The following is a 27,965-nucleotide window of genomic DNA, read 5'->3' as shown; positions in this document are numbered from 1 at the left end:
ACAGCTAAGATCCCTACACAGTTCTGTTGATCTAGGAGAGAAGGCCAACATCTCTTCCTCTCAATAGCCATTTATTCACAGCTAATCAGCTCTAAATCATCACAGCATAAGTACAGACACTAAGCATCAGAAACCAAGATAAACATCTGGTCACACAGAGCACAGGAAACAGTAAGTTCATGCCAGAAACCTAGAAAACCAGCTTGAAATAATCATTCTAATCTAAGCTTCTAAACAGCTCAGAGTTGTCTTTGAGACCAAAAGCTCTTACCCCTTTAAAAGATTAAGGCTTATTCTTGTTCACTGAGACGCTGTTAGAAATATTCAAGTTTGTCTTACTTTTGAGACTTAGAGAAAGGAGCGCTCATTACTACATTAATCCCAACATCAAGTGTTGTTGGGACAGTAGCATGGTAAAGACCTAACACAGTACTAGAAGTAGCTACTTAAGCATATCTGCTTTAAGTATTTACCTTTTTTCCCTGTAGCTAGAAGACCCAGTGGACAGTACCTAATAAAAACTAGAGTTCAACTCATAGAAAGAAGCTGATTTTAGTGTACCATCATATTCCTGCAGGTTTTTTCCTTATTTAACCCAGCCCTTTTGTCAGTCAGCTATATCACTGTACAAGCCACTTACTCTGCATAATGTCTGTAGCCCCATTTCAACCTGGCAACCTTGCTGAGGCTAGTTAGCTATGATACAGTTAACTGTATTGTAAAGGATAACATGCAGGCAATTTTGCATCTTTACCAGAAGGTGGCTCTATTAACATAGCAGGTAAGACTGCTATGAGAACAAGTTCAGTGAAATTGTGTTCTTTTTTAATTACTAGTTACCACACACCTCTGCACAAGACGAGCACAATTACTGGGAGATACGCAGGTCCTAATAAGCCAAGCCTTTACCAGCACTACAGCTGGAACCAGGCTAAACCCCATTTCATAATATCACAGTTAAGATACAGTTTATGCAATTTGTACTTGGGACAAATTTCTCCAAATAACAAGATTACAAAATAACTTGCACAAGAGATCCAAGCAGAAAGAGTGACTACAAGCAAAAGGACTAAGACTAAGAGGCTGAAGTCATGTTCTCAGAAAAGTTCTCAGAAAAAGATTTTGTCTATTCACTGTACTGTATTCTGAAGTATTATTCACTGCATATAACTATAAGGCTTGTCCATATGAAACAGTAAGATAATGTTCAGATCTGATGTTACACCTGTACTATGTTTTTCCACCATCTTGATGTACATTTTTAGATCTTGCACGTTGTAAAATGCCACTAGCAAGTTGATTTGTTTTTGTATGAACTTCAACCCAAGAGACAGGTATTTTGAAACTAATCTACCACACTGTTCAGTCCTGAAATCTGTGCAATACACACTACCTTATTCTTCCACAAGTAAATGAGATGAAAGCAGAAAAGATTAAACATACTTACTTCTATTTCTTTCATGCTGAAGATTTCCACCCCACACTTCTTGCCACGTTCTACAAGATCTGTGCCAAAAGGTTCCATGATAATAATGGTGTTGAGGATTGGAGTTTCCCCCTTTTCCACACTAGTTAGCAGAAGTTTGGCCTTGTCAGGTGTGTCACAGAAAACCAGTGATAAGTCAGCTGATGAAAGAGAACAACATTATCAATGCAACAAGTTTGGACTACATTCACACTTCAGAACTTGGTAAAGGAAGACATCTGAAGGCAGGTACAGTTCTGTCCTTAGTCAGCTCTGCCATCACATATTCAGTTGCTGAACTACTGAAAATGCCCTACCTTTGTTCACAATGTATGTAATTGCTTCAGTTCCCAGTGTATCATAGAGTGGCACCACTACCATGGAGTATGTATAGCATCCCTGTTCGATGATCACCCACTGCACAAAGAAAAGAGATGCAAGTCACTGTGTTTACTTAAAACAGACCTTTGAGAAGTAATCCCAATGTGAGCCTAATAAGGACACTATTAGGACAGAGCTCATTTGGACAAATCTTAATGAAAAGGTCTCCTTACTAATTTCTGTTATGTTTACCTTGAAAGCCTATTTTTAATTGGTCAGAGGAAGAAAAAAATCAGTAAGGAGGTAACTATGAGAAAGCATCCAATCCAATAAAATTCAACTGTCCTTAGAGTAATTTTAATTTTAAATAGTTTTAGAAGAAGTCAGTATACATTATCTATCTCCTTAACCTACCTATTAAGGGAAAGAGGCTTTGAGTAAGAGTTGAATAGGAGTACAATACTGTTTCTCATCTTTAGGTCATCACAGAAGCCATTGAAGCTTTCAATATTTTATATCATCGTAGTATGAATCAATGAAGGACTTGCACGTCTTGACACTAATATATATTTATATATTGTATAAATAACATCTCTACAGTCTGTTCTCACCTCTATATTACCTACATCTCATCAGGGCCAGACATGCAACATACAGTTACCACAGAATTCAGAGTTCTCTGGAAAGCCAGCTTCATGAAGTTTGTCATCATGTCTCAAGACTAACTACTCCCCTTTAATTGGGTTTAATCTGAAGATGCAGTTGAATGTGTACCAATTCTGTGTTTTCACAGAAGAGGACATCCTTGCAAGCTGCAATTAAGAGGATCCATCTGCTAAGAAGTATAGTAATCAAACTGCTGCAGTCTTATTTTGTGATATTATCTGATAATTCTTTACAGCAAGACAGATTTCATCTGAAGTACTGTCGAGGTAAGAGCCACACAGTTCTTTTTCTGTAGAGTAGCTATTGGGAATGGTTTGTAAACAACTAGCTACACCAAAATATAGAGTTGCATGCAACTCCTTAAGTGTGAGCCTCTAGGCAAGTGAGGCAGCCAGTGGAACTGAACAACTCCATTTTTGCCCTCAAGAGTGACAAAAACTCAGATAGAACCTTTAGCTAGTTCCAGTTAGCTAAATAAAACATGTATCTTTAAAAGTTAAAGAAACTTACAATTCAACAAGGATCTCATTAATAAAGAGTGTTTTCCTTTACTATTTCCCCCCACCCCAACTCTATCATGTTTTCCAGTGTTTTTGCAGGACACTGGCCAGTTGCCTCACCCCTGTAATGAGGGCAAGTTTAAGCATCATTCAGCTGATTATTCCATAGGAGATCTAACATAGAAACTATGCTAAAGCTGCTAAATCTCAGTTTTATGAGCTGTTATTATGGGCAAGTTTCCTAAATTAAGTTTTCTACTGATTGAGAGTCTTTAACAGAGGAAATTTTTCTAACGGCACTTATACAACATGCCTGCTGTTTCTCTCTTACGCCAAAAGAAGTCATCTTATAAAGTCTAGTACAACACTAGTGAACAGGGAACTTACTGGTATAGCTAGTGTCTGCATGAAAGTCTAAGCATGCATACCTACACCAGCTGTAACAGGGTCCACTGAGGATTTTTTCCATAGACAGCATCCACCTATACATCTAACAACAATGGGGCACCTGCATTGCTGTTCAGCAGCTTCAAGTTTAGGACTTGTTTTATTGGAGGTAAGTCTATTACAGTAGACTTCAGAAGCTGCAGACAACTGAGCTTCCCATTACAGCCTCCAACTATTCTTGCACACTGACTGGTGTATTGACAGGCATTTTCTGGACCAGTGACATTTTTCTTCCTTTTTAAATATTGCTTTAAATTGAGATGCTAGACACAAATAGCAAAACTCAACACTGGAGTCCTCTCTCTAAACCCAAGCAAGCAGCTAGTACTGAATAGAGGCAGCAGTCTGAAAGTCTCAATTTTTCTGATGTGGCTATGATCTATTAAGGGAAAGTGCGTATTTCACTGTGCTTTTCCCCCTCAACTTAAAACACAACTTCCCTACTTGTAGAAGGGATCTGTTTTTCAGTTACTCAGAGGGGAAAGTAGTTTTTTATTAACCAAAGTTTATTTTTCTAGTGAACATTTAAGTAACTTGCTAGGATTTCCCCCCCAGGGGATTTTCCCAGCAGTTCCCCAGACTGACAAATGGGAATCACTGACAAAAACTTTCACATAATCTCCTGTCTGGATTAGTGATTGTATTTTGGATGTCACAACACTCATCCAGTAGTTTTCAGTAGGGAAAATCCCAGAATTAAAGTTGTTGGCTTAAACAGGTCTTTCCAGCTCATTTGATCCAGCTCAAAGCCTGCTGGAATGAAGCAATTCCAGCACATTTTGGTTTTGTGGTCCATAAGCAGACCATGCTGCCATGCCCTCCTTCAGAAAAATCCACTGACCTAACAGCCAAAGATTCTATCTTCCAAATCAACAAAAACCTTGGAAAAGAGATGGCCAGTTTCTTTGCACTCAGAGGTCTACCTCACTAACATCTGGCTCTTTTTTTTTTTTTATTTGTTTCCACTTGATGTTACAAGTGCACTCATTTAACAGCTTCCCAATTAGAGACATCCCAGCCTCCTTATAACAAAAAAACTGTAGCTGTTAGGACCAGAATTCCAGCAGGAAAATCCAAGCAAGTTACCAGATTTAAGAATCTGGAAAGTGTTTCTTGTACAATGCTAGAGTTAGGTTTTCTGTTAGGAAAGGAGAAAGTTGGGGGTATAAAGTCACTTTTTTAAATGATAGAAGGAAAGGCTTAGTGACAAACTGGAAATCAGAAAAGATCCAACAGCAGAGTGTTGTCCAGGACCACAGAGACAGTGGTACAGCTTCTGCTTCTAGCCATGTCAACACAAAAGGCAGCTCTAAGGGATGGAATCCAGCTGCCAGAGTTTAATCAAGAGGGACAGCATATTTTAGACACAAGTTAAGAATCATCCTCTTGTCTTGATACAGGCTTGGATTAAACTACCTTAACACAGCAAGCACCAGCTGAAGTTCTAAGCACAAACAAGTTAGAGAAGTTGACCCCTATTAAATAGATTTAATAAACAAAGTCAGAATATGCAAACATTTACTCAACAGTTCATACTACTTTTAGTAACAGCAGTCTAGAATCACCCCTGGATTAAGATGGATAGACACCAGCTAATCAAAACATCCCCATAGTTGCCTAAGGTTTGTGACATTTTGCATTGTCAGATGATCTTCAGTTGTATCACTTTTAGTCTTTCTGCCTCCTTATTAAGGAATTTTCCATTTTTGCCTTTATCAGGAGATTTTGCCACCCAGCATCTTGGTGTTCAGGGCCTCTTTCACAGAGAGAATTCTATCACCTTTAGCCATCTTTTATTTGTCCAAATATTTCATCATTAAAGGCCTTAAGTTTTGAAAGGTTTAAATATCTTGCGACTTCCAAATACTTGGAGTCACCTAGGACTCCATTGTCACTTTAAGAGAAAGCAAATGGTGATAACACTAAATCAAATAAGCACTATGTTAGCTTCCCATTAAATAGGCCTATGAACTATTTGCTATGAACTAGAAAGAGGAGAAAAGTTACTTTGGATTCCCTGATCCCGAGCATAAAAGACTAACAGTTATGTCAGCTATCAGTTTTAGCTCTTAGCTCTAGATGCCATGTCTATAGCTTGTGGGTCTACAGTGTCAGCTATGAGCCCTTTCCCAACTCCAAAAACACTCATAGTAGGGAAGCTCGGTACGCTGCCAAAAAAGAAAAAAAAATCAATAGATTTAGAAGAGTGGGCCATTTCAGTAACAGCCAGATCACTAACAAACACTGTCAATCAAATTACCTCAGGTCTGTTTTGTGCAAAGATCCCTATGTATTGGATTTGAGATGGTTTACAGCCTCGGTGGAGTAATGCAGAGCCCACATATTCTGCTCTGTCTGAAACCTGAGGGAAAATAAAGAGAAGCCAAATGAAAAAATGAGACAAGCTTAACAGTACAAACCACGTAGAACATTTTCCTTTAAGTCTTACAAGAATAAGAACTAACATGAAGTAGACAGTGGTTTTCTAGGCTACTTTGGATGTCCTCTGACCTCGATAAACTAGACTGAATATAGACACCATACTTGCACACAAAACACAGAAGAGTACTTAACAGTTAAAGTCCAGCTGGATTAAGTCTAAGTTTAGATTTAATGCTCACATGCAGAAGATGCTATTTTGTTGCATTTGTATTAACCCCCAGAAGCGACCCTGGAGTGAGCCAGCTTTATACTTCTCAGTGACAAACATTACATATGCCATCCTTCTGCTTCTTTCAGAAGACTACTGAACTACTGAATTCCCGGTGCCTACAAGAATACCATTCTACTTTTCAAGAAGTAGAAAAATAAAGGAGACAAAACAGTTCAATAAATAAAGCTTTTGGGAAAGTAGTTTTCCAATTCCTCCTTCCATATAGCATATGACTCGAATCTACATGTCACACGTCTTGACCAGAAGAGTTTTGTTAATGAGAGGCTGTACCTAATAAATACCCAGCAAAACCACCTTGGGAAGTGACCTCTGCTACATACAAAAGGTCTTTACTGACCCTAGCACTACGTGCTAGACGAGGCTTATGCAAAGTTTAAGATATCACTTACTAAATCGGGTACAACCTGAAAATGCAGAGCTGCCCAAAGATGATTTGCATAAAGATGTATTTTTAGCAATCATGAAGAAGCAGTGTGCTACTAGGTAGAAGTGTATCTATTAACACTCTGTACAAGCATTATTCAGCACTACTGAAGACAAATAATCAAAAAGCACAGGTAACATTTGTAAAGTAAAACTAGCCTCTCAAACGAGTGACTATAATAGTAGCATTCTGAGCCTCCAAATATTGCCTCTGAAAGGCTGCAGCTTTGTAGTAGTGTCCAAATTCTACGAAATTCAATAAAATGCTGAGAGCTGCCAAGATAATCCAAAATACGTTCAGGAATAAAACAATGAATAAACAAAGTGCAGGAGGTATTCTTTCCCTTGTACATTTTTGTGACTGTTCCTTTAGGATTTTAACAAGAATTAGAGTCTTCCTGCAATATTTTGATGTTACTTTAAAACACCATGAATAATTAAGTATTTTTATATCACACCACTGGATGTTGTGGCAATGGTCTCAGTAAGCAAAAGCAGATCTAGCTCAAAGCTAGAAAGGCTACTTACCTCTTTATAGGATATCCACTCGTATGGCTGGTTTTGTTTTCTAACACCTAGACATGGACCGTTATCTAAAAACAGCAATAAAAAAGTTACTTAAAATTTAACCCCTGCTTCCTCTGTCTTAACAGCACACTAACTACACACCTACCAGCATTAAGCTGACACCCTATCAATTCTTTGGGAATACCTTCAGAATGCAAACCCCATTTTGGGGTTGGTGAGGGGGACAGGCAGGGAATGAAGCTGGTGAAGGTTGGGTTAGGCTAAGGAACACAGCACTGACTTAATTCACACAATGCTGCTTCGCAAGAGATCACAATTGGATTTGCCTTCAAGATGCTCACATTTAATGCATTCATCTTATTGATGGGTAGACATCCCCCATCCACAACGGGGCTTCAGGAGCCCAGACCTTCAGTTCTTGACACCACTGAAAAGAGTAACTTTAATTTTAAACTTACTTGAAACATGCAACCCCCTTTGGAAGATGTCATAAGCTGTTCTCACATCATCATAGTAACAAGTTAACAATTCATCACTCTTAAGGAGAGAGGACCTTCGAGCATGCTCACCACCCTAAAAAAGACAATTAAAAAGGTTGGACACTTGCTGGATACAAATGAACAGGAAATTCCTGAAGAAATAAAAACATCTCATCTATTTTAAACATTGTTATGAGTCTTAGTAAATTCTGCTTGAGAGAACTTCATTTCTATTTCCCAGGACATCATTTAAAGATATGTGATTTCTCCCTGCATTACTGAAAGTACAAGACAAAAACCTACCCTCAGCTACATTTGCTCTGTGCTCTCATATATAAGAGCCACAAAATGCCCTTTGACACCCCTCACTAGACAAAGATCATCTTTAAAAGCATTTTATCCCATTATATCAGCAGTTAAGCTTTCTAAATCCCCTCCAACCTCAACTGGGGCATTCTAGATGTTAACACAGATCCTAATTTACTTTTCCAATTAGAAATAGTAAACAACCATGTTCAGACAGGTTTCAAAACCTTAATGATTTTAAGCATGGTCAGTTTTAATCTGCTACTATAAAATAGGCTATGTTAAATAATCTCATTTTACACCAACTAAAGTTTCAGATATTGTAATTATGCAAGTACTGTTGGGCCATACTTGTTCTGTTCAGGTGACAGACACTTACAAGCAGATTTTTAACAGGGAGACAGTACAGCTGGTTAAGCAGTTTCAAGTAAATATTACCTAAAATCCTCTTTATCAGGGGTTGTAGTCAGCTTGCAGCCCTTTCAAAGAAATTTTGGGCTACCTAAATCTACACATGTATTATATCATCACCCACAATGTCAAAAACCTAATCAGATGCAATTAGACTCTTCCCAGGCTATTGGTCTGGTTTTGATTTCAAGGTACCCTGGAAGATCAGAGATCACCTGTTATCTATAACTGGAAAGATACAAGTTTATCTGAAGATGTCATATCACACATGTCCATAGAAAGGAGCTAGCACATTAGTGATTCATCAGAGAAGGAAAAACATTTTAAAACTGAAACAAGTTGGACTTGTTTTTAGCAAAACTATGTGTAATGCTTGCCACTCCTTTGACCATAAGCAGAAACACACTGTGAACATGGCCCAGAACAACTTAATGACTAGCTTACCTCCAAAGTCATAACATTAGAAATTCAAGAGCATACTTGCCCTCAGACCAACATCTACTCTATAGGAAATGAGCTGATCACTTGGACACATCTCTGCCTGGAAAGAAAAGCCAGAGTGCTTATTTTATTGCACTTTGCACAGACACTGGATAACCAGGGTCAGCTTCTAGATTTCCCAGTTTTACCACCTCCGGAGCTAACCAGAGGGAGATCAAGCCACATAGTTTGTGACCACAGCCATAGGAAACATCTGTATGTAATGTATTGGCACCATGTTTGATGCACTCCAATTTCTGTGTAGGTGAGTATCACACCTTAAGTCACTCCTTGGGCAACAGTCAAGAAGTTGGTTTTCTTCTCAGCTGAGCTGGTACTATTTTGTTTACATGTCCTACTACTCAGAACTACAAAAGCAGCTTTACAAAAAGCAGCTTTCAGAGGGCCTGAAGCACTAACTGAACCTGAGAACGACGCTTACCAGGCAGAGAGCACACTGCTTAGATTCAGGGCTGACTGCACTCCCCTTCTTAACAAGGGAATTAAGAAACTATTGCAGACTACTACTGCCGAGACCCATTGGTTCTGTTCTATCAGTAAAGGAAAGCATAATCAGCGTATCGTCCTGCCTACTTAATTCCTTTTCTCAACACAAAGTAAAACTCTTACTCTAGGGCTGCTAGAAATTCACTTTCCACTGAAGAAGGCAGCTTCTTGTGTGAAGACCATCAGGAGTTCAACGTTATTCTTCAGAGATGTGGCGAAATACACCTTGATATGCTGAAGATCATTCAGACCTTACCTCACGCTGCCACTTTTAAGTCATCTATTAGGTGACATTATGGTATTGGTCTAATTTTGCTTTGGAGTATAAAGGACTGGAATTACGCTATTTTAAGAGCCTGTACAAAGGGTCCTTACCCAAAATATTTGTGCAGCCATCAGGCAAATCTTTGTAGCAGAAGTGCTTTTTAGTTTGCTGTGAACAACACTGCTCATTACTAGTCAGACATCTCAGCCTCAGGACTGGATGTTTGGCTGATTCCATGCAAGTTACCTGAATGGGATCTAACAGGCAGACCCAGTACAAAGTAAGCACTCAGAAGGGTTGTCAGTTTTAAAGTGTCCTTAAGGAGCCAAGAAATAAAGTTTTTTAATGCTAAGAACAGCCTTGGGTTACTTGTTTAAGGCAGCCAGTGCAGCATTTCAGGTTGTCACAAGAAGATGAGCAATTATGCAGCAGCTTGTAGACATTAAGAGTAAGACCTTGGATTGGTTTGTAATAGCTGCATCTTAAGGAAAGAAGTTTATTCTTTAAGAAATATATTACATAACCCAAACAGGAACTGATTGTAACACAAGACAGCCACTTTTAGACATAGGCTTACTTCTTGTTGATACAGGGTGCTTAGGATGAGCAGTACTGTCGAAACATATTGCTGTCTCAACCATGCCTCAGAGAGGAGAGGCCTAATTTCCATGTTCCTAAGGGAAAGTACGCTGCCAAGCGATGCCTGGGTCACTAACATGCACATTCTGAGCAGCAAGAAGTACAAGGTAGGATTTGAAGCTAGCCATATAGTTTTGAGAAAGCTAATCCCCAGGTGAGCACACAACTGCTAAAAAATCAATCCCTTAATACAGAGACAAACACAGGTCTAATCAAGCAATTACTGAAAGACAAGACAAGCCAGAGCTCCTGTACCATATCAGGAGAGTGCATGGAGGTTTAAGAGCTTTCATGAGAGGAATGCCACTCTCCATATCTGAATGTCTTTTCTTAAGGGAAGAAAGCTGAAGTCCAACCCAAACTCTTACTACAAGACAGTATTGACATCCTTACTGTTTACACACCATATTTCTACATACTCTAGCAGAACTTGACCCAAATAGAAGTACTTGCATTTTTAAAGCATGACGTAATATATTTGACAGCCATACATCCCGCACTCTAAAATCAATAGTTCAAGTTGTTTAAATATGCATCACCAACTAAAAGCAATCCATAAGTAGACAGATCCAAATGCACCTAAGAGTCACAAACATGATTTTGCAAAAAGTCACTCTTACAATAAGGCCTTATTGCAGCACTGAAATCTTTGGTACAGTGCACAACTGAGTACAGCATGAGTCTCAGCAGTAGTCTCACGCTTACTTATGATCACTCTTAATCTTGTCTTCCCTTCCACAGACAGTAGATTCAAGTGGATCCCGAAAGATTTTCACTGAGGCCTCAGAGATTCTCACAAAATTCATGTTGTGTTTACAGCTTTGAAAACAGGATTTCTTTCCACGAAATGGAACTGGCGTGTACATTTCAAAGACTGCAGTCCATGTATTTTGTGGCACCTACTCTAAAAGAAAGCAGATACTTTCAGTAACTCAGCACCCATTTAAGTCTGCATACAATCTCTATGCTCCCTCAGTGTTGGTTAGAATAGGTCACTGGGTGCTGACCTACTAAATCAAAGCTTTTCAGAGCCACGAAGTGACCCTGAACAGCAATAAATAGGATATTTTTCCTCCTTTAAGGAGCTATCATCTTATCATCATTATATACTTATCATCATATATATATATGATATATATCTTATCATCATATACTTATATCTTATATATATCTTATCATCAGAATACATATATATATATAAGTATACTTATCATCAGAATACATAGAAATCCTATGCCAATCACTGGCTTCATTTAACTTCATTAGACACCAAGAGAATAAGTCACAAGTAAGAATTAAGCAGGAGCACATTTATAACTCAAAGCTATAACCATTAATGAACAGAGATTTGATATTCAGTTGTGCAGATTTGTGTTCTGCTACATCTCTTTTGGAGCATGTTGCTGATTCTCTAGACATTTGAACATCTTTTCTGGTTAAAGATGATCAAGTTAAGGCATAATCTGAGAGCAGCGTTTTGCATTTTTCTCCCACAGAAGTGGGAATCCATCTTAAAACAGCTAAGAGAATGGAGCACATGAAGTGAAATTCTAAGCAAACATAGCAAGAAACTGAAACTCAAGCACTGCATTACGCTTGGTGCTATCATTAAAAGCACCAGTTCTAACAGATGTTAAACTTGCTTCAACATACATTCTCATTTCATTAGTTTGAGATGGCTTACAACATTATATTGTAAAGGGCTTTATCTGAATTGTCAAACAAAACTGGGCAGATCTTGGTCATTTCAAGATATTAAAGTTTGAGCTCTTTACCCCCAAGACATAACATTCAGCTTTTCTTCATTTAATACTAGCCATTCCTTCTATTAGTGTGTTTTCTGAAGGGACAATGAAAAGTAATCCCTCTCTACCTATTCTGCTCTGCTCAGAGCTGATGTTAATTAGTACAATATGGATCAATTGCACATTAAGTATTTAGTGAGGTCTCATATTACAGACAATTTTAATCATGGAATCCGTGAGTGATGAGCAGTTTAACTTGAAGAGGTAAAGGTAGTGAGCTGAGACTGCTGTCTAGTCTCAAGCACATAAACATTTGTCACTGGGTTTATGGCCTGTTAAAAGCTGCTGTTCCACCATCTTCCAGCACAAAGCCCCCCCAGCCTGCCATTGATACAGTCTATACTGGGTAGTGAGGCACTCCACAGCTGGAAAGCTTCACTGCTTGTTTATTGCAGCCACTAAAACATGTTGTTCTACAAGAATATTCTATACACTGTCTAAATGGCCACCATCCAGATTGGGAAAGCTCACCAGAAGTGAGATCTAGCCTCTGAATCCCTAAAATACATGTGCTTCTTGTAGAGAGATGTTTTTGTAACTATCATGTAGCCAGAACACATTTGTCTCCTTCCTGCAATTTTAACAGTGGACCATTACTTGGTCTTTGTTACCGTGACATGACTTGTAGGCAAGCTTAGAAGTATATCATACTGGAAAAAAGACTAAGAAAAGCTAAGCTTCTGAATGGTGGGGCCAACTGATGCTTCAATTCTTCAGTTCCACTATCATGAAGCACTGCAGAGAAAGAAACGTGTGATCTGAGGCTACGATAGGAGTGTTTTGCTAGAGCTCATGAAAGGTTACCTACTGCAAAATTTCAAACTGCTCTGCCACATTCGTTTATACCAGTTTACTGTCACATCTTAAGCTCATGAAGTCATGTTAAACACCTGTGACACAGGACACCCAAATGGGGTCTAGCCACACAAAAGAATCTGCTGTAATGGGATTCTTTTGTTGCAAAGATGTATGAAAAGAAGTCTATAGATATCATTTCTGACTATTAAGAGTAATGCAGTAAACTGTCACCCTTATTTTCCTATATTTTATAATACCTCACCTGAAGATCACAACTGTCCAAAGCTATCTCCTTCCGTCAAAAAAGGAAATACCTTGTCTACTCCGAGGAAATAGAGGGGCACTCTTGAGAGAATGAAATCCATCATAAAACAGTGACTCCGTAGTAAACAAGGAAATTGATAAAACTGCTGCTCAGGAAGCCAACCATGTAATCAGTTGTCTGTATTTCCATCTAAGCAACAGTTCTTCCCAGTCAGACCGTTTCCATATTTGACTTCAGTATTAAAACCACCACCTAACTGCAATATTGTGCCTCTGAAATCATGACAAAAACTAAGCTAGCATATCCAGAGTTTGGTACATGGTTGCTTTAATTTCAACTTACTCTATGGCTGGGCTCTCTTGGCAGGACTCATATCTTTCCGCAGATCATTTCAGGACAGTTAGTACCCTCTTCATGCTTGTAACCAAATATAAAGTCTCATCTGTCAGCTATTATAAGCTAGATATTGTAACAGAATAGTATTAGTCTAATCAGTATACCCCACCATACACACTCTGACCAAGACCTGATTTCATAAGTCACCACCTAAACAGTTTTAAAGTAAAAACTACACTGTGCCAGCTGTAATAGTCACAAGTTTCTTGCCACCACTCAGATCAGAAGCTCTTCTCACCAGTCTCTCTCCCATACTAGTTATCACCACAGTGACCTGAAACCTCAACTTGGTCTTCAAATTCAGCAAGCCAAAAAAAGAGCCCAAGCCACACTTCAGAGAAGTGTTCCCCCCCTCCAGTTCAGAAACACTGCATAAGCAGTGACTGCTGTAGGCTTCAAAGTTCAGTGAATGACAGCATCAAGTGACACTTACCTCTACTTCCACAGACTGCATTGCTAAATCACATGGTGGTTTTAATGCTTTCGGTCTTGTCGCATACCAGTAGGTTGTGAGAGCTGCAAAAGCACCAAAACCCATCAGCGTGTTTGTTGGAAGGGTGCGCACATACTGCCTGACATCCCCAAGTTCCGGCATCCGTAGATGTCTGAACAACTCATGTGCTTGCATTGTAGTTCAGTGCAGTTGTCCCAGAGCTGGAATCTGTTGACGGGAAAAGAATTAGACAGATTTGAAATTCTGCTTCAATTCAGTATTGTTATGGGAGAGCAATGTATGCTTTGTCCTACCAGCCTCTCACTATCAAAGTGACTTTATCTGCCACTAAGCAAGCAGTATCTTTAGATTCCTGTAATGCAATTACGTAAATAAGCAATTACTAGTTCATACTCTGGAAAAACAGGTGTGGCTGACAGGAAGGCTCCAGGGTTTTAATATCACTTAAGACACTGCATTGCATTGTAACAAAACACGATTCTGTGATTGGGTTTTTTTTGTCTGAAGGATAGTCTTTCAGAAGTGCTAGACCTTTACTGGCAGAATAGCTACAGCACAAGGCTGCTTAAAGAGTGAGTGTCACATGGGACTTGGGGGAGAGAGGGCAGGGCTATGTTGGCTTACTTTCCGGCACTAACCCAACAGAGAGCAACCTAATCCTGCGGGAGCAGAGCAGGAGTTTTCACCTCCCCTTCCCTACTCTCCCCTCAGTCGTGCACAGAAAGCTCCGCAGAGCCTCCGCAGGAAGGCTCTCCCTATAGCCCACCGTGCTAGCTAGCTTCCTTTTTCTCCCGGTGTCACACCAACAATTCATCTTCAGACACAAGGCAGAACAAAGCAGCATCTGCGAGGCCGCGGCAAACAGTGGCATAAACAGGCACAGGAAGCACGTTTTACCCGTCACGTCCATACAGAGAGCTGAGGAAAGGCGACTCCTCGCCCGTGCTGACATGGATATTCCGCAGCCAGAAGCGGCCACGGAAAAAAGCCTCGCCATCAGCTCAGCTGGTGCCCTCCTCCCCAGCCAAGGTCCCCAGGGACGTTTGTCACATGCCAGAGCCAGGGGCTCCTGCCCACTGGGTTAGAGGTGAGCAGCAGCAGGCAGGCAGCGGGCCCTGCCAGGCCAATGGCGACCCGCAGCCGATCACCCCACAGCGCTGAAGGACGGCTGCCTGCCCTGCGCCAGCTCCCAGCTGCCTCCTGCCACCCAGGGACATTGCCAGAGCCACATCTTCCTGCGCTCAGCCCCGTGGTGTGCTCCTTTGGGTCCCTGCAGCTCAGCCACTGGCAAGAGACGACACAGCAAGAGACCTAGAGAGCGTCAGATTTGTTTGGATGGCTACGATGTGCTGTGGAGCCATACACTACTGCACAGTGGTAGTATAGGAGACGCTGAAATCCAGGCAGCCAGAATTAGAGGTACATTCATTTCTGAAACCAAGCATACCAGGTTAACATCTCACACTTCTACAGGAAAAAAAACTGAAGTTTACGATCTGCCGATGAAATCTTTGTTGCTGCCATCAGTTATTCAGCTAGACAGGGGAGTCGTCTAGTCCATAAAGAGACTAACCAGTATTTGAGAAGGATTTGCTAGAGACAGCAAAAACACCGTAAGATGGTTCAAAGGACCCACCGTTTCACAACCCTGCACAGAGCAGCTGAGGTTGGAAGGGGCCTCTGGAGATCACCGAGTCCACCCCCTGCTCCAGCAGGGTCACCTAGAGCACGTTAGCAGGAGAACGGTCTGAAATAAGGTCACAGACAGGGGTGTCAGGTCCATCTCTGGACAGGTCCCAGCCCCCCCAAGCCCGGGGGCACTGCCTTTCCCCACTCTCCCCTGTATTTATATCTCAGGGTAGCTGTCCGCATGGCCTAGGTATGCTGCATAGGGCCACTACAGAAGTGCCTTCTGATTATTTGCACTGCAATACGCAGCAGACCACGTCACAAACCTGTGGCACCTCAAACTGAGGCAATGAAAGGCGAAGAACTGAGTATATCAAGAAATCTCTTCACCTTTCCGTAGCATAAAAAATTACTGACTCAATTAGGATCACTATGCCATCGCTTTTTATACATACAGCTACATTTCTTTGCATTGCAGGCATGAAAACTCTGGTGGTTTAGCTTCCCATAGATGAACACTAAGAATAAATCAATCCCAACAAGAAAGGCTTAGCTTACAAATCAGTTTTGGATATCCTATTAGACACCACACTATCAGATTAGCAAAAGGGGGGTTAAAGTATATGTAAGGGCAAAGAGCAAGCTGAGCTCTTTCTTCCTCAAGCCTCACAATAAGCAGCTCTGACTTAAACAAATACTTGCTTTCCTCTCTGTATTAGTCAGGATATATCCTGCTCACATACTATATAATTCAGGAATGCAGGGTAATTAGAGAATTATTCTTTCAGAAGGCTGGTGTGCTATTACAGCTGACAAGAACTGAAGTAAACACCTTCATTTAATTCACATAAGAGTCCTATTGTAGTCAAGAAGCTGGGATAATTTAGGACTAGGTAAAGAAAAATGAGCATCGCCACTCTTCATTTCTTTGACCAGTCGTTTGTAGAGCAATTTATAAACAAAACATTCTTGAATTTCAGTTACATAACTTACTCCACTGCTTACGCTTGTATTGAGGGAGACTCATTTATTACACCTTCTGCCTCATCAGCACAGAGAGGCGAGATCAGGACAAAGTTCTCAGCAGAACGAAGCAATTCCTAGCTTTAACACTATCAACTAGGTCGTATCAACTCTTTCTGTAGTTAAGATGAAGTCAGATGCAACAAGAACACTCACATTCATAAACATGCATGAATACGCCCTCTCAAAAAAAAGATGAGGTTTCAATGCCCTTCAGCCTTCTTTGATCCATCCCAGTAATTACTTGGCTTATGCTCCAATCATATCAGACATCCAAGGTCTTCCCCATGATCAAGGAGAGCAGTTTAAAGTCCACAAAAGTCTTTTCAATTGAACTAGACCTCGCCTTCAGTCCTTTTCCTCGAGTAAGTGCCCAGCTAAGTCTACTTACTCAAGACAAGCAAAACAGCCCAGCAAGGCTTCATACACTCCACTCACCTCTGTTACTTCCACCCCAAAGCACCAACTTATCCTTCAAGTTATGCAGCCCACCCACACCTTGGCACTCCATAATTGCTACCTATGGACCTCCCCATTTTTAAGCTTCACTGAAGTTTTGCCCCCACCTTTCACCTCAGCCAACAGAAGACTAGAAGAGTGATCAGTAAGCTATTAACTCCAACCGCACAGTCAGCATGAGCCATCTGCTTGGAGAAGTGCACCTTGAACTACTTGGTGGTAGGACACTCACAGAGGCAGTTGTGCAAGGCCAACAAGATTCACCGAGACCACTGGTTGCAGCTCCATGTTCTTTTCCAAAAACTCAGGTATTGAAATCGCTTCTTAACCAGATGGGGTCTGGACTGCAGGCAATGGACTGTGGAACTAGGTCCTACCGTGAGATGGTAGGTGGTGACTGACTGCAGGTCATGGCTGGAGACTCAAAGGAGGCACATCCCAGGTGAGAAGCACCAGCCTTTGACACTCAGCTTGCTACTTGGGGCACGAGGGACAACATCTGAGCAGGTCAAAAAACCACTTTCCTCAAAGCAACCAACAGACCTTGGCTGGTTTGGTTTTAGTTAAATTATACCAGGCAGACACAGGAACCAGGTTCTAGTAACAGGGCAGAAGAACTCCATCAGAGGTAATTACCTGTGCTCTGCAGAAACAGTGCTTTCCAAACCCAGCCCCTGAAAGCATCCCTCTACATTCATCGCATCAGTTCAGTCAGAGTTCTGCACAGCTCAGACAAAGCCAGCTCTTTGCACACACACACCCCGCAGCACCCAGGGCTCATTCTTCACAGCACAGCCAGTATCTCAAGGCAACGACCCAAGTTGGCAGCACTCGGCCGTTCTTTGCTGCTCCTACTCTGGGCACACAATGGGCTATTTACAGAGGGCAGCAGCCTGCCCATTGTCTACCCGTGGCCAGACATGGTTCGAGTGCAACGGAAGAGAACAGGAGAGCAGCCGTCAGCTCCTTTGCTGCAGAGAAAACAGCCCCAAGAGCCAATGGCCTCTTCCCCCCGCCCTAACACTGAGGGCAGTGGGACTCCAGCGCTGGTGGCTGGTGATAAAGGCAAGCTCCCCACACGGCCTGGAAGGAGCAGCCACGTTATTTCTGCGCTCTTACAGAAAGGAGGGCAGCTTCTCTTGCGGTTCCTCTCGCTGTGAGCGGTATGGCCCCAAGATGTTTTCACTGTGAAAGGCTGGAAAAGGTTACCAGCCACCCATGTACCTTTGGGTTAGCCTCAGAGCTGTTGAGCAATTAGTTTGTTTTTCTTACTGCTACAGGTTACACCCCAGAGCTCCCAGTGTCCCCCTAATGCTCAAGTCTTTTTCCACTCATCCTTTAAAGAAGAGCCAAGTGCAGAATCATATTCTAGCTTTAATGCAGAGTACAAGAGGGTGCAACTAATAGCTTTGGCTACTGACAAAAGAAATCCTTGCCTGAATAGATACCTAATTCTAATCTCATGGTGCAATTTACAATCAGCTTAAGTTTCAACCAGCCCAATCCTTCCCAGATGCACGCTCCCACAACCCTCTGCTGGCCAGGGATTCAGCTGGTGGTACACGCACACACGGGACATGGTCTAGCAAAACCAGCTTTCCTGGGTTAGTTCTGATGCTAGTTCTCAGCTAGACCAGCTCTCGGCTTGATGAGCAGATAGCCATTAGCTCCCAGAAGGAAACGAGACAGCACAGCCGCCCCTTGGTTTCTCCAGCTGCAGAGCTACACCTCAAGCACGTAACTCCAGACACCGCACACAAGGCCTCCCAGGATTCTCTCCCCCCTGCCCTGCAGTCAAGGCAGTAACTTGACTGAGGTCTTGCAACCACCTGTGTCAGAGCCAGCCGTACCCAGCAGGGAAACCACAAGCACCCTAAAGACACAAAGGAGCACAGGTAATTAAGGCCTGGAGGAGATTTCTCAGATTAAGCCTCCTCTGACATAAATGCTGCAGCAAGGTGTGTTGCACGGTGCTCAGCATGGCACATATAACATGCAAGTCTGGCCTTGGCCACAAAGGGCTCTCCCAAACAAGTCAAATACTGTTGAAATGTAACATGGTCCCATCAACTACTCCACTCTCCTCCCCTATCCCCTTTTCTCCAATTAAAACAAACCTAAATATCACATCTTACCCAGAATCTCCCAACCAGGTTTCAGAGCTACAAACCCCGCTTCTGAAGTAGCTGGCTGCCAAATTCGCTTTCCTGTAACAGCAATGAAGAAAGAATCAATAAGCTGTTAATGAGGAACCCATCCCACAGATGGGAACAAGCAGGTCCCTGATATTCACCCCTCGACACTTTGAGCATCCCAGCTGCCTGCAGCCCCCCAGTCTGGCTCTGAGCAAGCACGGGGCACCGTGCAGTGGTTCAGGTTGCCTCTGAGGGCTGTGTCCCTTCATCTGGGACAAGGCAGATGGCTGGAGGGAAGCAGCCTGCCAGCTCGATTCAGCCCCACCAGGCAGGAGGGACACGGTGACTCAATAAGCTGCAGCTGAAGCAGTGAAGACTTGTTGCAACCTTGAAGCACTGCATCTGACAGGGATGTGTCAAGGCTCTGTCCCCCACTGACAGGCAAAGTCACAGCCCTGTCCTCAGCCATTTGGCCACAACCCTCCTACAATCAAACGGAACAGCACCTGGATTCTTGCCTCTTAATGAGGCCCAACAAGTAATCTGAGCGCACACCAGCGAGGTCACTGGAGTTCACTCCAGTTCAGAAGCCAAGTGGATTCCTGTCATGTGGCTCGATCGATGTCTTTTGTGCAGTTAGCACCCTTCAGCAGCACTTGGTAACACCACGCTAAAGAAATCAGCACTTCCCACTAAAGCCTGTGAGACCATGACCAATTTTAAGTGTTCCCATTGATTAGCGCCTATCTACACACAGCAACCACTAGAAGTCTTACCAGTTTATCCTCCTCAATGAGGAATAAAAACGCTTACAAACATCTTCTTTGAAGCCTAAATTACTTTCTCCCTTTAGAACTGCATCCCTACAACGCTGGCTAGCATCGTGACACTCCCCTGTTAATTTATCTCAGCCCAAACACCGAGCAGATGACGATCACCCCACAGAGGGGACTGCCCTGAGCTGGCAGCTTTCCGGTGGCACTAGCAGCTTGAGTAGCTTGCGCCAACTTATTCATGCTACTTGTTCCAGGAAAGTCCTGTGCGTACCTCAAGGTAACATATGCTTCAAGTACTCACCTGAGACCACGCAACAGTGAGTTTCTTACTCATGCTTTGGTCACCTGACAGCCATAGCAAAGGGTAACCTGGGTCAGGCATACTTCAGCCATGGTGCATCACACCAGTGTTTACATTCAGCAGAAAGTTTAAAAGAGTGTAACCCACAGCACTGAGGCCAGACAGATCAGGAAGTTCTTCCTGGAAGCAACTAATTCACCACAGTGCTCTCCCAACACTAGCACCACAGGAAAGCTATGACAAACCAAGCAGCCCCCCCTTGGCACCAGGTATTAAGGTACCCCTTTATCTCCTCCAAAGGGGCCTTTCTTTTCCAGGAAGCTCACCCCTCCTCACTGGCCTATTAATGCAGTCCAACTGCAGAGACCAAGTTGTCAAATACAAGGCACATGCAGTATCAAGCTGAAAAGCTTAAGAGTTCTAGGTTTACAAACTGCAATTCATGTAACAAGCCAGAAGTCCTTTTCTGGAAACAGCTTGCTGCCACAGGACATCATGCATTTCTGCTATAAGCCTTAAATAAGAAAGTCCAGCAATAAGAAAGAGCTTTTTTCCTCCTCTCTATCAAACTATAGAAGCAGTTTTCAGTCAATGCTGGACAAGCTACCAGTACTAAAGTTCAATTCTCAACCAAAGTGAGCCATCTACAGAGGGTAAAATACTAACTCCAAAAACAGGAGGTAGCAAGAGAGCAGAAGCCTGTGTGTTACCAGGAGTCAGGCAGGACCTGCAGAAGAGTGAGCCCCCCCACCTGCAGGCAGGGCTCAGGCTGCTGCCTGCAAAGGTCAGCACTGTTCAGCAGCCCTTCCCTCAGCCACACAGCACGAGGAACTCCCACACAAAGTCCTGTACCTACAGACAAGCCATCTCCCCTCTCATTTGTGAGGATTTCTGGGGAGTTACCACTGGTTATATTTTAACAAAATATTTTGCGTACTTTCCACTTGTAGTTTAGCACAGCACAGAAGTAGAATAAGGCAGCCAATCTTTGCATCACACTACCAGAAGCGCAATTTACCAAGCACTGTACTCCCTTGGGCCAGAACCTCTCCCTCTGCTGCACATTTGAAATATCTGGTGCCATTAGCCTTTGAGTCTACTCCTTCCAGTCATCTGCATTATCAAGACTTGTACAAAATAAATAGAAAAAACAAAACAAACAAAGCCACTATTGTATTCTATTGCTCACATTAGCTAAAATGTCTTCTTGTAGGGGAAATAGAAAGAGTTTACGCCTCCCCACTGGAGATTAACACACTCAGGTCTGAAAAGTGTATGATCTACCTCCTCCAAAAAGCCAATGCAGCATTAATTTGCAGTGGAGCGAGCAGGTAGGAGAGTCAGCTACAGAGACTTTACTCAAAGAAACAGGAGAGTTACTTACCCAGATAACTATTATGAAGAGTTTTCTTTCCTTCCATTTGAATTGCTGGTTTTATTTCTCCACTGATACAGATACCAACCTTGTACTTGCCCTTGACGCGAAAGGCTACTCAGGGGCAGGCTTCTCAAGAACTGATGACCTACTTCCAACCTCAAGCTGGGAGATTTGTAGTTGTAAAACAGTATCTACCAAATTTAGAAGCAGCCTTTTGATTCAACATAGTCACTGCAGCCCCCAGAATAGGCTAAGGCCAGTTGCTTAAGACCTTGTATTGAGTACACTACACAAAACAGATATTTGTAACTACAAGCTTTTAATCCAGCCCCCCAATCATTTCTGTACTCCAATATAAACACACTTGATATCTTTCTGTTTCAGAGAATCAGCCAACAGCAGTACAGCTCCATGAGGAGCTCCGTATTTCATTTCCCCTCATTAGGTGTTACTGGTGAGGAGAGAAAAGAAAGGTGTTTTTCCCCTAAGCTCAATGCCTTCTTGATCTGAGAAATCTGAGCTGAATCTCTTGATCTGAGAAACCTCAGCCCTCAAGCCAGGGCACATTCCCAAGCACAGAGGTGTGAATATAAAAGCTCCCAAGCAGGCTGAGGAGACGGCACTGCTCCCTGCAAAGCAACGTGGCCAAAAAGCCTGCTTACACCACACAGAATAATTTCACCTAGGCACAAATATAAAAGCACAGGGCTTCAGGAGCAGCTAGTTTAGATATCACTATTTCCTGTCACAGGACAGGACCATCACATCTCTGACACTAACCCAACGGAGGCAAGTCTTTAGGCAGATTGCTCGGTCCAGAAGCGCTTTGGTAATACCCCAGACAGCTCACAGGCTTGCCCTTTAGAAATTTAGGAGGCTTCCAGGGTTGCGATTCCTGTTCGACAGGAACAACAAACGCGTGCACCTCGGAACAAAAGCATCGCTGAACTCGGACAAACCCCCAGCTCCGTACCCCTACCTAGCGGGGGGCAGGCGGCCTGCGGACTCCCAGCCCCTCAGCCTTCCATTTTAGGCCGGTTCACCTCACGCCACGCTTCCACACGCGCTTAAAAAAAAATAAATAAAGAGATGCTGCTTCAACAACACGCTGTATCCGAGAGCAGCCTCCTCGGGTCCAGCGAGGCAAGGTCCGGCACCCAGACGCTGAAACCCCCAGCCCGGCGAGGCCGGGGGAGGCAAACAGGGCTCCGGGGGCAGCCTGCGCTGCGCCACGGCTGGCAGCAGGCCGGGCACCGCTCCTGTGCCCGCCTCAGCCCGGCTGACAGCCGGCCAAGCAGGCCGCCCGGCCCCGGGGCTGCGGGCAGGTCGAGGCGGCGGCCCCGGCAGGCCCCGGCCCGGCCCTGACAGCCGCCGGCACCCGCCCGGCAGCCCCCCGGCCTCCTCGCCCCCGTCCCCCCGGTGGTGGCGGCGGTTCCCCCCGAGCCTCGCTCACCTCCCGGCGGCCGCACGGCGGAGCAGTACTATGCACGGTTTCCCCCGGCGCCGCCCTATTTAAGCGGAGCACGGCGGGAGCGGCGGGTGCGTGTGGCGAGCCCGCCTCCTCCGCCTTCACCGCCCCCTGCCGCCGCCGCACGGAGGGCTCGCACCGCCTCCTGCGCGGGGCCTGCGGCTGTCCCGGCCCCTCACGGCCCCTCAGGGCCAGCCCCGGCCCCTCACGGCCAGCCCCGGTCCCCCGGAGGCAGCGGGGAAAGGCCGGCAGTCAGTCGCCTTGTCCCTCCCTCCCTGTGGGGTTCAGCCCTCTCACTTCATCCCCCTAAATTCAAGGAGCCCCAATGAGCCGCCTTGTTCCTCCTTTGCTCGCTCGCGGGATTTGGAGGTACAGGGTGCAGCCCTTTATACCTTACAAAGCCAAGGTGACAGCTTGTGAGGGAAACTTTTCCTCCCAGCTGTACAAAAGCCGTCTGCATCCAGTACAAGTATGCTGAAAAGTTGCACGTTTCATGATAAAAGCGGATGATGAACTCATCGCAACCCCATGAACCCTATGTTACCAACCACTAAATTTTGCTTGTGAGGGGACTGCAGATTTGAGGCATGCTGTGACAAAACAGAGGAACTTGGAGTTGTTTCAGCGGACCTCTGAAAGTCAAGTTACCTTGCTGTGGTTTGGCTGTGTGCTTCACTGGCCCATTTCGTTTGTAAATCATCAACCCAAATCTCAAAGTTCTGCCATATCGTACACACTGAGTAGTGCCATGGGTTTCAGCCTCCTCTGTTTCATGTTTTTTTTGAGTTACCTTAAGTGTCAGCTAAGACTATACACATTCCTATACATGTATAATATTTTGTAAAGTATAGGAGGTACTTTTATTTTACATACAGACAACCACTCTTTCTTAGTTTCTACTGGAGCATACCAGGTGTAGGACTTGCCATGAAATCTAAATGCTACCAAAGGCCCAGAGCCTGTACTCCCTTCTCAGCACAAAGGAGGAGCACACTTGTGCATGTACTGATAGTCCCCGATTAACTGCACTCGGGTCACATTGTGGAGGGTCTCACAAATGCAAAATAGATCCCTTTCACCTGAAAGGAAATGGGGACATGTCATCCAGGAGTGCATCTAAGTCACTGCAGCTGCTAATGGGCGTGGAGTCCACAGCGCAACTAAAGCCCCAAGGCACGGACAGCATGGACATCAGCTATCTGGAACAGCTGCACTCCGCTCGTTTGTCCCTGTCGCACCACTCTTCTTGCTCGTGTAGACAGAGCCAGCCTCTGCCATTTGATTTTTGCATCATGTCCATAGTTTTGGATGAAGGCAACAATCAAGTGATGTAGAAAGAGACTATCTCAGGCACTGGTGACTTTTTTGCTCCCTGAATGCTTCTATCTGCCAACCAACAAACTTACTACGATTTTATCTACTACGCAAATTAATCCTTTGTTATCACATTCTTCTCCACATCTGGGTCTCAAAAGGACACAAACCACATTTTTAGCCCTCGTAGAGAAACTTAAGTGAACCTACTTTTGCCTTGTCTCCCACTGGAAAAAGTATTTCTAGGAGGTGTATGTCTGTGTGTCTGTCTCTCTCTCTCACTTGCATGTACCCTTTTGTGATTCCTGTCATCAACATGGAAGTGCAAAACTGCCAGCAATTTGAGTATGTGTCTCAGTAATTTGACACTCACCAGATTATCCATCCAGGGACCCCATTACTCTCTGAAATTGGCTTTTTCCACATCTAGTCTCAACCAAATTCCTTAGAAAAACATGTAAATAAATCAGGGAAGCTGTATGTAAATAAAATCCATAATAAAATGTTGGGCTATCTTATACAGCGGAGCTAACAAAACTGGCTCCTGTGGATGAGAGTATTCCAGTTTGTGCCCATTGCCTCTTGTTCTTTCACTGAGCACCACTGAGAAGAATCTGCCTCCATCTTCTTGCCATGCCTGCTATAAACACTTATGCACACTGACAAGACGTGTCCCTATCCCAAGGTTTTCCTTCTTGAGATTAGGCACTACAGCTTGCTCAGCCTCTCCCTGCACAACAAACATCTCTCTTGCACTGGGGAGCCCAGGCTGGACCCAGCACTCCAGCTGTGGCCTCACCAGTACTGATATAATAATACTGATAATGAAGTACTGCTCTTACGTACATCTGTTAGCTATCATTGATGAAGTAAATTAAGCACCTGGCAGAAAAATCTTTTCTATGCATTCTTTTCAATTTGATTTACAGGGTATGCACATCACTGTACTGAATCAGCCTCTCCTCTTTGAAAGCCATCCCAAGTGCATCATTTATATACAACATAAACTGTCTAGCCTTCTACCGTACTCTATCTGCATCTGCTTACACTTGCTTGAAATATCAAGAGAAGAAAAAACAAAGATATGTCTTGTAAATAAGCACTTGAAGATGTCTAGCATATATTGCAGTTAAAAGCCATGAGCTACTGGATCCTCAGAACAGGCACAGCTCCTTATGTCTTTTCAGCTCTCTCTGTAGTGGGAAATGGAATAATTTTCATTTTGCATTTGTAACTGTTTTATACACTTGGGAAAGAGATTATAAATCCCGACGGCAATTGCCAGGGTGTGATGGAGAATGAGTGAGGAGCCATGCGGGACTCCAGCAGAGGCAATGCCCCCTTTGCAGTCCCAGAGCAGCAGGGCAGGTGTCAACGATCAGTTCTTCCGACAGCTCCGGGAAGGTGAAATGACGAGGACTGGTGGGGCTCTGGGTAAAGCTCTGCGTGGACCCAGTCCAAACTGTGCTTCAGTCCCACTCCGTTACCTTACATAGGCACTCATCAGCTTAGAAACACAGGTGTAAGGAAGTCATGAATTTAATGAGTTCTGTGAAATACAAGTCTTCTGAACAATGAGATACTGAACCAGGAAAACAGGGTGTTTCTGAAATCCTCTGTATAAAAGCAGAGAAAAATAACTGCAAAACTTCTATGGCATACCAGAAGAGAGACATGATATACATGTGCATACATGCACACTCAAATATATAGAGAGAGGATATTTGGGGAAACCAAACAGAAACATAGCTAGAAAGCCAACTTAAAATGGCAAACACATGTTTTTAAATATGTAATTACTTTGTTGGGTTTCGAGGTTTTTGTGTTTTTCTTTTCAAACACAGGATGGATTTTTCAGCTACTACGCCTTCCACTTTCTTTTACTGTCTTTGTTTATCAAGTATTTCTCCTTCTCCTGCCCCTCTTTCGCCTTTAAGAAAAATATATAGCTTATGGGTTGGGATCTTCTGATGGCCAGCAGCTGGCATGAGTTGCCAAAGCTCCCCCTCAGAACACAGGACCTGCCCTTTCCACAGCAGTAGAGTCAGTGGGAATCCCCCAAATAGGAAGGAGACAGCAGGCTCTTGTGGAAATGGCATTTGTCACATAAAAAGAAGACGACCTGGCCATAACTGATTCAGCTTGCTTATGTCAGGCTACCAAAAATGTTATTTCCTCAAATGACAAGGTGTGATGTAATGGCATAGGACTGGAAAAAACAGCATAAACAGCAGCAGATTCAACTGTGCCAAAGCCAGTTCATTTGCCACCAGTTCTTCTTCTCTGAGCTCTTCTTCACATGCTGCATTTTTCCCCCTCCCTCCTCCAAGCTGTACGTAATCCCAAGTTTACTACTTGCCTTATCTGAACCAGCAACACGAAGCCTTTCAAATCTGAGTTTTTTTACATGAAAGCTCAAACATAAGAAAGATGTTCTGCTGCTTGCTTATGGCAGGGTAATACAAACAAGCCAAGCGTGCCTGTTTGTTAACTTTTCCTCTTATAAAATTTATTTCCCAATGACTGTTCCTCTTTCTATCTCTTTGAGTGCTAAAGGCATCACACAAAGGAGATAAAAGGTTGCATTCTTTACTTCTAAAATCTGCTTGAGAACAGAAGTTACAACGTGTGAAGGTACACTATCGAAACATATAAACTGATAATAATGCAGTCTGCTTAACTGAATATTAAGTAAAATATTACACAGAGATAAACAGAGCAAGAAAGTGTAGAAGTTAAATATTTATTATGTCTAAACTCCAGCTGAAAAATGAAGTGTCTGTGTCAAAAAATAAAAGACCATCTCAGGAATATATCCTGAGCACAATCCTTTCTGGCTGACAAAAAGAGTGAATTATTTTATTTGGTACAGGCTACAGTTCGCCAGAATATGTTTAACACAAAAAAGAACAGCAGTGCCCAAAGCAGTGCAAGACTACAGCATACTGAAAGTCCCTCGCCAGATCCGACCTCCAAGCGCCCGGTGTGTATTCACGTCCTTCCCACACCCGCAATAACTGTTGCAGGGAGCCCTGGAGCACAAGTACAAGTTCAGCCCCAAAAGCAAGCAAGAAACATCTGCTTGTAAAGAATGTCTGGGGCGAGGTGTGTCCCCATCCCCAAGCCTGCCGGCTCAGCAGTGCACTCCACCAGGGCAAGGGCTTGTTTGGACCCCTTCAACTCCATGCTAGCACCTACGGGGTCCCAAAGGGGAATACATAAAGAATTAATGAGAACATTGCCCTTTCTAAAAGCCAAAGAGCTCGTATATAGTGAATGTGACATTTTGTTTTTAAATTAGTGCCTATTATTCAAAAAAAGTCTCGATAAGCCTGCAGACACCAGTGGGAGACGTTGGGAGAGTGGGGCTGATGGATCCCCAGCTGCACAGCTCCAGCAAAGCGAAACAACTCACAGGAGCCACCTGCGTGAGCCACCGCCTATAAAAAGGCACTGAAACACCAGTTTCCAAATACACCTTCTGACCCGTGTGTGAAGTAAGCCATGCTGAGCCCCCTGGCAGCACACTGCAGAAAGCCTGCCTGCCCTGTGTGGGTGCCTGGGAGCTGGGGACCAAGCACAGCACACGTGCATCGGCAGCTGGAGCAGCTCAGGCTTTATCTCCTTGGCCACAGGGCCGAGGTTGCATACTC

At 43.6% G+C, this 27,965-nt stretch overlaps 1 protein-coding gene across 3 annotated transcripts in view; it reads right to left on the bottom strand.

Annotated features, from left to right (window-relative positions):
- The window catches only part of ACSL1 (acyl-CoA synthetase long chain family member 1), a 38,429-nt gene extending 15,295 nt beyond the window's left edge, over window positions 1-23,134 (bottom strand). The window contains exons 1-7 of one of the 3 annotated variants that reach the window (XM_040555549.1): window positions 22,984-23,134; window positions 13,809-14,036; window positions 7,483-7,597; window positions 7,025-7,089; window positions 5,660-5,761; window positions 1,783-1,882; window positions 1,448-1,626 (exon numbers count right to left, since the gene is read on the bottom strand). In XM_040555549.1, coding sequence (XP_040411483.1) covers window positions 1,448-1,626; window positions 1,783-1,882; window positions 5,660-5,761; window positions 7,025-7,089; window positions 7,483-7,597; window positions 13,809-14,003 — 756 coding nt within the window. In that variant the 5' untranslated portion in view covers window positions 14,004-14,036; window positions 22,984-23,134. Of the gene's footprint in view, window positions 1-1,447; window positions 1,627-1,782; window positions 1,883-5,659; window positions 5,762-7,024; window positions 7,090-7,482; window positions 7,598-13,808; window positions 14,037-15,465; window positions 15,569-22,509; window positions 22,535-22,983 lie in introns of those variants that run through there. The other 2 variants (XM_040555550.1, XM_040555551.1) reach the window with 2 other exon arrangements.
- Between the last annotated feature and the right edge of the window lie 4,831 nt (window positions 23,135-27,965).

The sequence above is a fragment of the Cygnus olor genome, chromosome 4 (genome assembly GCF_009769625.2).
Source record: "Cygnus olor isolate bCygOlo1 chromosome 4, bCygOlo1.pri.v2, whole genome shotgun sequence".
Classification (NCBI taxonomy): domain Eukaryota; kingdom Metazoa; phylum Chordata; class Aves; order Anseriformes; family Anatidae; genus Cygnus; species Cygnus olor.
This window is presented reverse-complemented; position numbering and strand designations above follow the sequence as displayed.